This window comes from Cucurbita pepo, chromosome LG02, assembly GCF_002806865.2.
Source record: "Cucurbita pepo subsp. pepo cultivar mu-cu-16 chromosome LG02, ASM280686v2, whole genome shotgun sequence".
Taxonomy (NCBI): Eukaryota; Viridiplantae; Streptophyta; class Magnoliopsida; order Cucurbitales; family Cucurbitaceae; genus Cucurbita; species Cucurbita pepo.
In genome coordinates, this window is record NC_036639.1 from 1,598,456 (window position 1) to 1,610,887 (window position 12,432).

At 34.8% G+C, this 12,432-nt stretch overlaps 1 protein-coding gene across 1 annotated transcript; it reads right to left on the bottom strand.

Annotated features, from left to right (window-relative positions):
* Positions 1-3,561: 3,561 nt before the first annotated feature.
* On the bottom strand, positions 3,562-9,675 carry LOC111788136 (ubiquitin carboxyl-terminal hydrolase 18-like). The gene is made up of 11 exons (XM_023668355.1): positions 9,064-9,675; positions 8,405-8,609; positions 8,201-8,289; positions 8,027-8,112; positions 7,777-7,939; positions 7,535-7,658; positions 7,062-7,219; positions 6,386-6,470; positions 5,747-5,959; positions 4,769-4,830; positions 3,562-4,615 (listed from the first exon to the last, which is right to left on the bottom strand). Exons 1-11 carry the CDS (start codon positions 9,342-9,344, stop codon positions 4,243-4,245), a joined length of 1,839 nt encoding a protein of 612 aa, XP_023524123.1. The 5' UTR covers positions 9,345-9,675; the 3' UTR covers positions 3,562-4,242.
* Between the last annotated feature and the right edge of the window lie 2,757 nt (positions 9,676-12,432).

Genomic DNA, 12,432 nt, shown 5'->3' on the forward strand with positions numbered 1-12,432 from the left:
AATGGCCAAAGGTCTCGAACCGAACCGTTGTTGTTGCTCTCTTGGTTGGAGGTCCTGAACGGTTGTTCACGACTCTCCACAATGGTTGGAGGTCCCGAACCGAACCGTTGATGTTACTCTCTTACTTGCTTATATAACGTCTCTTTCAAAAATCTCTTTCTGCTCTCGTTTTCTAAAACCTTCTCTTAAACCGAGGCCAGAGGCTCGAGATGCCATCAAGAGTGTGATTGTGACACAATGGTTGGAGGTTGGCTCAGCCCAACGGGTAGGGCCCCCGTGGAGTATTCATCTAGTCCGTCCATTCCAAGTAGGTAGTTGGGCTGTTGTTCTTGGGCAAAGGCCCAATGACAGTAGAAATGGAGAGAATATTATTTGATTATAAATCATCAGTTGGAGGTTGGCTCAACCCATCGAGTAGGGCCCCCGTGGAGTATTCATCTGGTCCGTCCATTCCAAATAGGTAGTTGAGTTGTTGTTCTGGGGCGAAAGTCCAAGAGTAGCTGCCCTTAGAAATGGAGAGAGTATTCTTCGATTATAAACATACGATGATCATTCCCTAAATTAGCCAATATGAGACTTTCATCATCCAACACTCATGTCCACTGATTAAGAGGATGGTTATGAATTTATAAAATAATGAATATATTTACATTAGTTTTAAAATTTTTGTAATTTCAAATAATTATTATTTTGACCTTTTTGAACAAAAATCTATGAGAAAAGTGGGGATCTATTTGTAAATTTACGTTTAGGCCATAAATAGGAAGAAGTGGNTAATATTTATCTTCTTTTTGCTTCCTTGGTCAAACATTATGATCTCTTTTAGTTTTCCATTTTTTTATAGACTATATTATTTTATTTTTATTTTTATTACAAATATTTGATTATTTTTTTTACAAAAAACTTAATACTAAATAATTTCTTACTAATAATTAAATTCTCAAAATTTAATAAATAGGACTGAAATATGAATTCAATATCTCTTATTTTAAAATTTAATAATTATAAATTAAAAATAGTAAATGTAACGCATCATATCCACAACCATCCACAAACAGCCAGTAGATATTGTTCTCTTTGAACTTTCCCTTTCGTATTTCCCCTCAAAGCTTTAAGACGCATCTTCTCGGGAAAGATTCCACACCCTTCTAAATGGTGGTTTGTTCTACTCTCCAACCAATGTGGGACATCACAATTCACTCCCCATCGAGACCCGCACTCTTTCCTTCCTTCAATTGTTGTGGGATCACCCCCAAGTCCACTTCACTTTGGGGCCAGCGTCCTTACTGGCACACCGCCTCATGTCTACCCCCTTCGGGGAACAACGAGAAAGCTGACATGTCGTCTGGTGTCTGGCTCTGATACCATTGTAATGCTCCCGAGGTTAAATTTTCAAATAAATTTTATTAAAAAACATATATTTTTGATAAAATTATAAAATAAATATATTATTTTATTATTATTATTATTATTTTGGGTTGAAAGTAAGAAACAAAATCCATGCCTTCCCACATGTGACTCTGCATTCTCTCTCTACTTTAACCTTCTCTCTGTCTGTGCCTCAAAGTAAGAGAAAGGGTAGTTTTTTTCAAAGACAACCCCATTTTTTAAAATACATTTTTTATTTTTTATTTTTTATTTTTTATTTTTTATTTTTTAAAAAATAAAGAAAAAAAAGGATTATATTATAAATTGTTGGGGGCGTTTTGTTTGGTTTGGATATGTTTGTTTGTTGCTGACATTTTGACAGCCAAAAAAGCAGACGACTTATTTATTTGCCTTTGCTTTGACATAACCTTCTCCTCGTTCACGGAATCTCTCTCTCTCAAAAATCCCATTTTCATTTCCTTTTATTTCTTTATTTCTTTATTCTTCTTTGTGGCTTCCAAGTCAAAACGCCAAGAATCTTTAAGGCCACGAGCGATCCAAGTGTCGATAGAGCTGCCTAATTCCTGTTAAATGAATAGGACCCTCGATATGATATTGTCCACTTTAAGTATTAGCTCTCTGGACTTTCCCAAAAAGCTTCATTCCGGAGATAGTATTCTTGATTATAAACTCATGATTATTCTCTAAATTAGCCTCAAACTTTGTACATAAAAAAAAAAAAAATAACTCTACTTTTGTAATAAAAAAAAGTAAGAAAAAATCTATTAATATTAGTTTTAGACTTTAATAAACATTTCAAGACATCTTTAGGATAAAATAAAAGATTAATATCTAAAATAATGTTTTCGATCTAACGATCTTATGGGTTTTTTAGTTCTGAATGAAATGTAAATGATAACATTTTAATTTTAATAAGAATTGAGTTTTGTCAAGTTGATTTTCAATCTAAACATTAGGGTGCGTTTTTAGTTTCAAATAAAATGACAAGGTTAATATTGTAATTTTAAAAAAAATTGAGATATCTTCAGTGTTTTATCACGTTGGCTTTTGATTCAACATTTCCATAAATTTGAAGTTTGAAACGAAATGTAAAGGGTAATATTGTAATTCTAAAAATAATTAAAAAGAAAAAGCCGTAAATTGCGTTTGTTTTGGTTTTTAGTTGGGAGTAAGTTTGATGGCATTGGCATATTGGTATGAAAACAAAAGAGAAGAAAAGCAGAGATTTGGATGCCCCCTACGCTCAGTCCTATGTACTACTTTCACACACTCCGCTTGTCAACCCACCTTCAGCGCCTTCGGCTGCTTTGGCTTGGCCCCCCCTCTTCCCTTTCCCTTTCCCTTTCCCTTTCTCTTTTCCTTTCCCTTTCCCTCGTGTATCATTATTCTATATTCTAAAGTTCTTCTTTTGGAATTTTATGTCACTACTTATCTTAGGGTCTTCGTGGGTGCGAGTTGAAATCGGAAAAAAAATTGAAAAGAGAAATGTTCGAGTTGTTTTGTCAACCGATCTTATTCAGTTTGGTTCGTTGAGAATGTATTAGGTTTTTTGTCAAATTTGTTGGAAATGAGCATTGGATAAGTCAACGAAAGCAAACGTGCATGATCTAACTTGTAAGATGGTATTTTGTACGTTACTCTATCGAACTATGCTCAAATTAAGACTGAATGTCCATAATCTTTTCACTGTTAGATAAACACAGTTCTCCACAATGGTATGATATTATCCAGCATGGAGAGAGTATTCCTTGATTATAAACACGTGATCATTCCCTAAATTAGCCGATGTGGGACTTTCATCATCCAACACCACCCCTCGAACAAAGTATGTCTCCCCTTAATCGATGCTCAACTCCTTTTTCTTTTAAAGTGTTAGTCATTTTTTACTATGCCTTTGAGGAGGCTCGACTCCTTTTCTTTCGGAGTCCTTTGTTCGACATTTGAGGATTTACCAATCTATTGCACGTTTAGGGCATGGTTCTGATACCATATTAGATGAACACGACTCTCCACAATGGTATGATATTGTCGACTTTGAGCATAAACTCTTATGGCTTTGCTTTGAGCTTATGCTCAAAGTGGACAATATCATACCATTTTGGAGAGTCGTGTTCATCTAACATTCACTAATCAACGTGAAACTAACAAGTTACGAAGGCTATAGAACGAGGGAAGGGAGAAAAGAGAGGTCATTCTCATTAGAAATGAGTTTAAATTTCTGTAAGAAAAAACTAAGAACCTAATCTCTATTGAACTCTAAAACAAGTTATCCAAATAATCTATTAAGAACTAATCCTATTGCATAAGAATTTTGGGAATCCATACTTTGGTATGTTTACAGGCTTTCACATTGTGTAATTGACGCCGAGATCTCTGCTAATACTGAAACCTCAGAAAAAAAATCCCAGCTCAAACCTCATTTTAAGGATGTCTGGGTGATTGGGAGACATGAATGAGCGAGCGGTGGCAGCGAGACAATCTCTACGACTTAACATTGCCCATCAACTCGGGTCGTTCCGCTTGCATCTTCGAACTTATAGCCGAGACAGAGCGATCCCAGATTTATCTTGTGTGTTTCAGCTGCAGATGTCTCGTTGAATGAATGGTTATATTTTGATTATTTGCAGCCAGTTGTTTACTGGTTTGGTCCAAGAGAGGAAGAACAGTTTCATCTCCATGTATTGCCTTGACACGAACATTGACGTCTTGTACTAGAAGAACTCGTAACCGTATCTGTATCTTCTGAATCGAATCTTGCAGTTCCGACGTTGTCACAGAAACATCCAGAAACCTCCATAGGAATAGTTGAGTGACTAGGATCAAAGGTTTGTTATTCAACAATAAAGGAGAACTCTAAATATCCGTTGGAACAGATCGACTTGTTCCGACGTCACTAACCGTATCCCTTACAGCTTGAGCGGTTACTCCGAAAGCTGACCTACGAGTAACCCCATTCGAAGTAGGTAACTCAAGTGTATCTCCACCCATATCTTCATAAGAGAGTCGCATGGTTTGTGGCTGAATGTCAGGGGACCTGGAAAAATTATCAGAATGCATCAAACCATTTGTCGACTCGGAATCAGACGAACAAACGCCATTCGCAGTTTCTAGTTCAGCACTTTCAACTCGCCCATTCACGCAAAAATCCGTTTCTACGTTCTCTTTTTGTAGCTGACCGTTCCCCATAGATTCAACGGTTTGAAGGCTTGAAGATCGCGGGCGAACTCTGCAAAAAAAATCAGTAAATGGGATGGTTAGACATGCCTACTCCATCAAGAACATGATGAACAAGAGAGTTCATGTGAGAGCTTATATATTATTTTTCACCCATATGCAAAGTCAATGAAACAATAACTCAATCCTGAAGAGAGAAATATACCTAGAGTACAAAAGCATGTAAGCTCCCTGAGATAGCACCTCGTCTAAATCAACTTTAAAAACCTGAACGTAAGTGGCATCCAAGAAAGTTAAAATATATTAGGCTCGGACGACATATAATATATTCTGATGAGATGTTAAACGATACAAAAGAACCAGTATCAAAGCTCGTGCATTACATCAACAAGATACACCCTACCAACCTGAGCATGATTGAACTAATTAAGACATATATACTCATCATCCTCGAAGTTAGGGATTCAAATCCTCCATATGTTGTTGAACACAAAACAAGGATACATTCCAGATGGAGTCAGAGTTCAAAACAGAACTATAGATTGAATAAACTCCAGCTTTAACGACGAGGACTCACAATGCCACCATTATCCAGTTCCAGTAACCAAAGGTATAAGATTTGTAAATAATGAGGATTACAATGTGAGATCCCACGTCGATTGGGGAGGAAAACGAAGCATTCTTTATAAGAGTGTGGAAACCTCTCCCTAGCAGAGGTGTTTTAAAAACTTTGAGGGGAAATCTGAAAGGGAAAGTACAAAGAGGACAATATCTGCTAACGGTGGGCTTGGGCTGTTGGATATTAATTTCACTTAGTGCCTCGTAAGATTAGTAGCTCATATTCACACGTCTAGGTCAACTAAGCATTGCCCGGCATCTCGTATAAAAAATTTAACAGGTGCAAATAATTTGCCTACCCTAACCAGGAATTCCTTCAAGTACAGGTGTTGGCAATTTGAACAGAAACCACAATATTTTGGCAGACATACAGCATGTGGGCAACAATGAAATCAAATTTAAAATATAATTCCAGCAACGATAACAGGCACACGAAGATATAATCTCGAATGGTTACGTGTTTATGTGCGTAACAGAGTATAGATACAAATTCATTAGTATTAATATTTGTGCAGTGCAAACAAGCATTTGTTGTGTACAAGTAGAAAGAGAGAAAGGGACTAACCTTACAATCATCGATCCTGTACCAATTTCCAACAAAGTCCTTAACGTAGCAGATATAATGACCGAAAAACGAAGCATTCAGCATATCGACGTGAACAATTACTGCATAAAGCCTGTACACATCTGCACGATCTCCCGCTTCACTCATATATGGACTAAGGTCTAAAGTCTCTGGAAATGTTACTTTCTTGTTGAGTTTCCCAAACCTCCCACTCTGCAAAATTGTTCCAACAGAAGCTCAAGGGAAGGGGGAAATTTTCATAAAGAAAACACGGTGCGTTTAATCAGAAGAGCGATGATATATAATGCATCTCTCTTTGAACTTCCAACAACAGAGCATTGTGTGAATAACTTGTTCTTTCGTTATCGACTAGCTGAGAAGCCTTTTTAGCGTCGCTGAAGTTCTTTCTCCGGTGTCCTCACCTCACTCGGTTTTTGTTTCCGTTCTAAAACTAATTCTTTTGTACTAGAGAAAAGGAGAGAGGGGGGAAGAAAAAGTAATTTCTGGATGAATGCATGTCAATTGACACAATCCATTAACTTAAGGTTCTATCATTCAAGGTGGCCATGCAACATTTAACCCAAATACTCTGATTCTTAATCTTAAGGACCAAATCAGACATGAAAGAAGGTATCCAACCTGAAATCTTTTTAAGGCAATTGTAAGAATATTAGGAGCCTGTTTAATCATGAGACGTTTTGACGCCTTCACATAGCCATTGCACCTACAAACACAAAATATCCATATCATATACAAGTAGGGGATGACATGAAAAATAATGACAAAATTCACAGTCTGGTTAGTTTGGTGGGGGAAATAAACAATGAGTTAAGATTATTATTGGTGACCTAACATATTCTTCATTGTGACAAGAACTACAGAATATATGATGAGTTTCTTCCTTCACCCGCACAAGCTTAGATAAGTATATTTGTGAGATCCAACATAGGTTGGAGAGGAAAACGAAGCAATCTTTATAAGGGTGCGAAAACCTCTCCCTAGTGGACACGTTTTAAAACTTTGAGGAGAAGTCTGGAAGGGTTTAGCCCAAAGAGGGCAATATCTGCTGGTGGTGGGCTTGGGCTGTTACAGTATTAGTTTAAGATCTGACTCAAAATTCAAACATCATATTGGAAACCAAACCCCAAGAAAATGCAATTACTAATAAGTCAGAAAACCCAGTTGAAAACGATCAAAAGAGCGGTCTTCGCCCTCATGTAAATAGTTTTGTTAGGTATGCGGCTCTTTGCCTTCATGTAACCCAGTTAAACCCTGTTACTAGAGAGAGAGAGAGAGAGAGAGAAGAGCCGCATACCCATCACATTTGTACATATTATCCCCATGCAGCCACTCAACTTTAGTGAATTGATCAAGGCACTCCTCCAATGATGCAGCATCCCCATGAATTTCAACAGTCAAATCCATCATACTTTCATGCTGGTTGGAGACAATGTTGCAGTTTGTACATACCACCTGAAGTATCAAAATTGATCATACTTTCACCAGTCCGTACGTAAAACGAAACACAACAATTGAATTCTCTAAATATAAACACTATAAAGAAAGCAGGGCGTAACATAAAAGCTCACGCAAAGCTCAGGGTGAAAAAACATCGCTCCACGTGGCGGATAGTGACAAAATCTCAATATATGTCGTTTTACAATTTTAAACATGGCTTAGTTCAAACGATCAATGGATTCTTCTTCCAAAGTGTAGCCAACATAAAACGGAGAAGTTAAAAAAGGTTCAAAGTGAACCTAAATAGTAGCACCGACGTAAATGCATTACCTGGGACTGAAGTTGGCCACCAAAAATGTGTTGTATAATGGTCGTCTCTCTGGAATGAGCACGAACAGCTTTCTCTCCACCAAACTCATCGAGGCACGCAAGTTGCATTCTATCAATAGCAAATCTGTAAAACAGAAGTCAGCGATTAGATTATCTAACAATTAACTAAACTTACAAAGAAGAGTGCATGTTTCCCTACATGGTTAGCAAGAGATATCGTACTACGAAACAAAGACAAATACCTCATGAACTCATGGGCATCTTCCTGCCTTCCATAACCAAGATTTCCACCGAGATTAGGCAACCGATGGATAATATTATTGGGTGAAAAGGGTTGAGAACTCCGACAAGCTCTTTCAACATGTGTTTGAAATTCACAAAAGAAACACCAATCATCACGTACACCTGAATAAAAGAGAATGCTAAATTATGGACACGAGGACGAAGGCCCAAAGGGTGGCGAGAAAAGGAAAAACGTCAAACGGCGTTTACATTCATTTCTGTGCCCTTTCTCCATAAGGAAGGCAAAAAGTGGTCTTGTGAAGGATAGACACTGTAGAACCACATTGGCAAAGCAACTGCAAGAAATAGGACGAGTTACGTTTTCCCTCTTCTAAAACTACGGATCGAAAAGATAGAATCTAACTCCAATAAGTGAATACTAACCTGTTGCCACAATTTAAGAGTCCACAAGGATGAAGCTCATACTTATCCCAGTAGAAGAGGTTCACAAATCCATCATAGGGAAAAAGAATCTGATTCATCCAAATATAAAGATGAACTTCATTAGAGCTATGATATTATTAAAATTACACTCGAAGTGGAAGTCAAACACATCATAAATTTAGCCTAAAGACGAAGATAACATACATCTTTCGGTTGCTTGATAGGTTTCGAGGCCCTATGAGAAGGTATTAGCGCAATGGCCGATAAATTTTTGCTCGCTATCGTAGAAGCTTTGGAATCCCTGTGGTTATTTGCAGATTCACAATCATTTGTATTCCTACATTCTTGCAAATTCTTGCACTCTGTCTTGTGGCCAGATTTCCAATGAACTTGTTGACATGTTGGTGAACTATATTCGAAACGATTTTAAGAACGAAAAAGATTCATCAAAACAAATATAAGAACAGCAAATACATGAAAAACTCGCCGAAACAGTCCATAAATCACACAAACATAATATTGAACATTTAAATTGCTACAATAATCAAACATTTAAAGTCAATTCAAGCCCCTTAATTGTCATAATATTGAACAATTCAGAAAAATAAGAAGAAAATGGGATCTATATATGAACAGATCAAGTACACTGTTACCATATAAAGAGGATAACGAGAAAGCTTAGAAGAAGAAGAAAAGGAAAGTGGGTTAAGACAATTATAGCCGAAAAAGGGTTGCTGTAGCCTAACTTGCCCACTATCTCCAAACAAATAGAAACCGAATATAAAAAAGGTTAAATGATTAACTGAACAGGAATGGCCAATGCAATTGATTTAAAGTTTGAAACCAAAAGGATTACCACTCACCAGTATCGAACGGCTTTACATCGCGAGCACTTCTTCGAGCCCTTGTTGCCACAGACGACGCACACGGCATCGGCCATGGAAGCAGCGCCGCCGGACATTGAGTTACAGTCTCCTTTTCCCGCCGTTCCTCCGCCGCCGGAAGCCTCGAAATTCGCGTCGACCTCAAAGTATTTAGAGGCCGTATTCTTCACCAAGTACAGCAATCCAAAGATAATAAAAAACACAGTCAATATCAATTGCAGGAACCAATTGAGATCCAACGTTACTCCAGAGACGTGCATCTAAGCAGCCCCGCCGTTGATCCAAAATTCGTCGTTAATCCTATAGCTTCTCATGGATGAATTCAGCACACAACTGAAGCTCAAACAAATACCGCCAATGAGAGAAATCCAAAACTAAGATAAGAATCGAAGAACAAGAAGAAGAGATTATTAGGGCTGGTTTGAACGATCAAATCGTCGAACACAGAAGCAGAATCGGTGAGTGCGTACAAATTAGACGGCTGTTCCTGTCCTACTGTTTCTTCTCTGTAATTCGCACGAAACTGCGATTTTACGATGGGGACAAGCTTTATTTCCTCCTCCGGAGTGAATTTTAGGGTTAATTATCAAATAATTTTATGACTGAAACAAACAAAACCATAAATAAGCCCTTGTGTTTTATACGGTCTATTTCCTTTTCCGAACCACTTTATTCATTTATTTATTTATTTTTAATTAAAATCTTTTTTATCCTTATTTATATCCTTTTCTCAAAAGTTTCTAATTATTAATTCTCAAATAAATAAGAAAACAGAAAGTATTAATTTTTCTTATTATTTTAGGATAAAGGACTTTTATGATATTTTATTATTTTATATTTAGCCTTTTTCATTTTCAAATTCTTGCGTGGCATTCATTTATTGGTTTGGCAACTTTTTATTTTTATTTAGAATTTTTATGATTTTTTTTTTTTTGCGCCTTTAACTTTAACTTAGTCAGACCCATAGAATCCTCCAGTGTTGCACAAAAAAGATGTGCGTCTCGAAAGTGTAGTCAAAGTTGACTCGAGTATCGAATAAATTGTGTACTTTGTGTTAGGATCGATATCAGTTGTTAGCTCTAATACCAATTGTTAGGATCGCTCCACAGCAGACACTCATCAAGATGAACCCAAAGAACAAGAGAGAGAAAATACAAATAGGAATATCCTATAGTTTAAACCTACCAGATATAATATAACAAATATATCTCTATCAAATCTATACCAAATATCTACCATATATATTTCTATCAGATTCTTACCCAATATCTTCCAAATATATCTCTACGGCATCAGACTCCATATCCTAACACTTTGTTCAATGGCTCTAGAGCAAAAGTCGAGCCTCAATTAAGAAAATACTGTTACGAGAGTTCTAGATAAAGAGGTCTCGTGGGAGGCTCTATTATGTATTTTGTTCGAGGGAAACAGTCTCATATTGATTTCAACTATCGACCGTAAATGATGATTTGAGAAATATACTATACTCCAATTGATTTTACTATCGCTTTCATTTATTTTTTATTTATAGGGATTTAATTATCACCGACAATTACAAGAACAAAATGGAATTAATTGGTTTGGCATGTAGTAGGGGAAGTCCACGTCCTTGATTGTGATTGGTCCTTGATGTATGAAGGTGACAGCCATGGTCCTTCAAGAAGTTTATGGCCTTCCAGGTTATATACCTTTCCAGCCTTGTAAGTAAATCATTGAACATTAAAAAGTGAAATACTATAATCATTTGGTTCCTTCCTCTCTGTTCCAGAAGTTTCTATTTTTCATAAACATATTATGATATAATTTTCATTATTATATCAATTAAGGTATTATCTTATGTGTTACATAAATTATAAAAAATATATATATATCATATAGATTTTATAAAATTTTATAAAATTGACTTTAATTTGTTATGGCAATTAATTAATTAATGTACTTGTTGGCAGTTGAAGGCTGTTGAAGATTTTAATATAATTTTATTGTTATTTATTCCTGCACACTTCCACTTACTTTCTACTTTGGGTTTTAAAATTTAATTAAATTTTTATTTTTTTAGAGTGGTTGGATAAAGCATTACCTAAAATAAAATAAATTAATATATATATATATAATTAAATAAGACTATTGACAAATATATGTATTTAATAATATTGTAGACAAAAACTTTTTTAAAAAATAAATAATAGCATCAAATCTTTTGAATATTTTTATTATTATTTTGTCTAGTTGGCATTAACATGTTTGTTCTATTTTATAAAATTCACAAATTTATCTTATTATACTAAAAAAAAATTAATTCATTTTAAAAAATATCGAACATGTTATAAACCTCTTAAATACATAATTAAAAGTTTAAAAAATTCACGAAAGATTTAAACACAAAATTAGATTTTTTCTCGTATAATTATTATAAGATTATATATATATATATTTGATTTTTATTTTTGTAATAAATAGGAACACAAACACGTGATATATGTTGAATTTCAAAAAATTTAAATTAAGTTACCGAGACCTTGAAATAAGTAGCAAACATTAACTACTCCAAACGAATAACGACCAAAAGCCCATAAAATGTTGGCCCAAGCCCAATAAATATGTAACATGGCTAGTACCTTGTATTTGCTTTTTTCTAAAATTATTGGCCCAAGCCCAATAAACTACATTATTCTAATCTACTTAATTATTTTTATTTACCAATTTAGTCTAATATTTTCAATTTTATAATTATTTTTAAAATTCTCAGTTCAAATTTTTACTTAAAAAAATTGACAACATTTAACGAGATTAAATCGATAGAATGCATTAACGTCGAATCGCGTTTTGATATTATTTATAGGATTAAATTGTCACAAATTTCAAAGATTAAAATTATTACAAATACTAAATTTTTACCTATTTTTGTGTAAAGTTTGATATCATAAATATCTGAAATTATACTAAAATAAATAATGAAACAATCATTTCATAATATATATATATATATGACTTTAATAATTTTTTAAATGCTACAATAATTTTAATATTAGTAAGTTACAAAAAATAATAAATTAAATAATAAATAACCAAAATTTTGTGCCAGCTACTCACTGCCACAAAATTACACCTCAGAACCTTTTTATTTATTTATTTTTCTTAAAAAGCACTTTTAAAATAAAAATAATAAGAACACGTGCTGCACACGAGCAACCATCGTACGTTTATAAAGTTGGTTGCCAATGCCAAGTTCAAATTTACAACCTTTTTTAAAGCACAAGCACAAAAATAACAATAATAATAATTACAAAATTTCTCATTAAAAAAATAATTAAAAAAAAAATCCCACTCGACTAATGCCTAATCAGT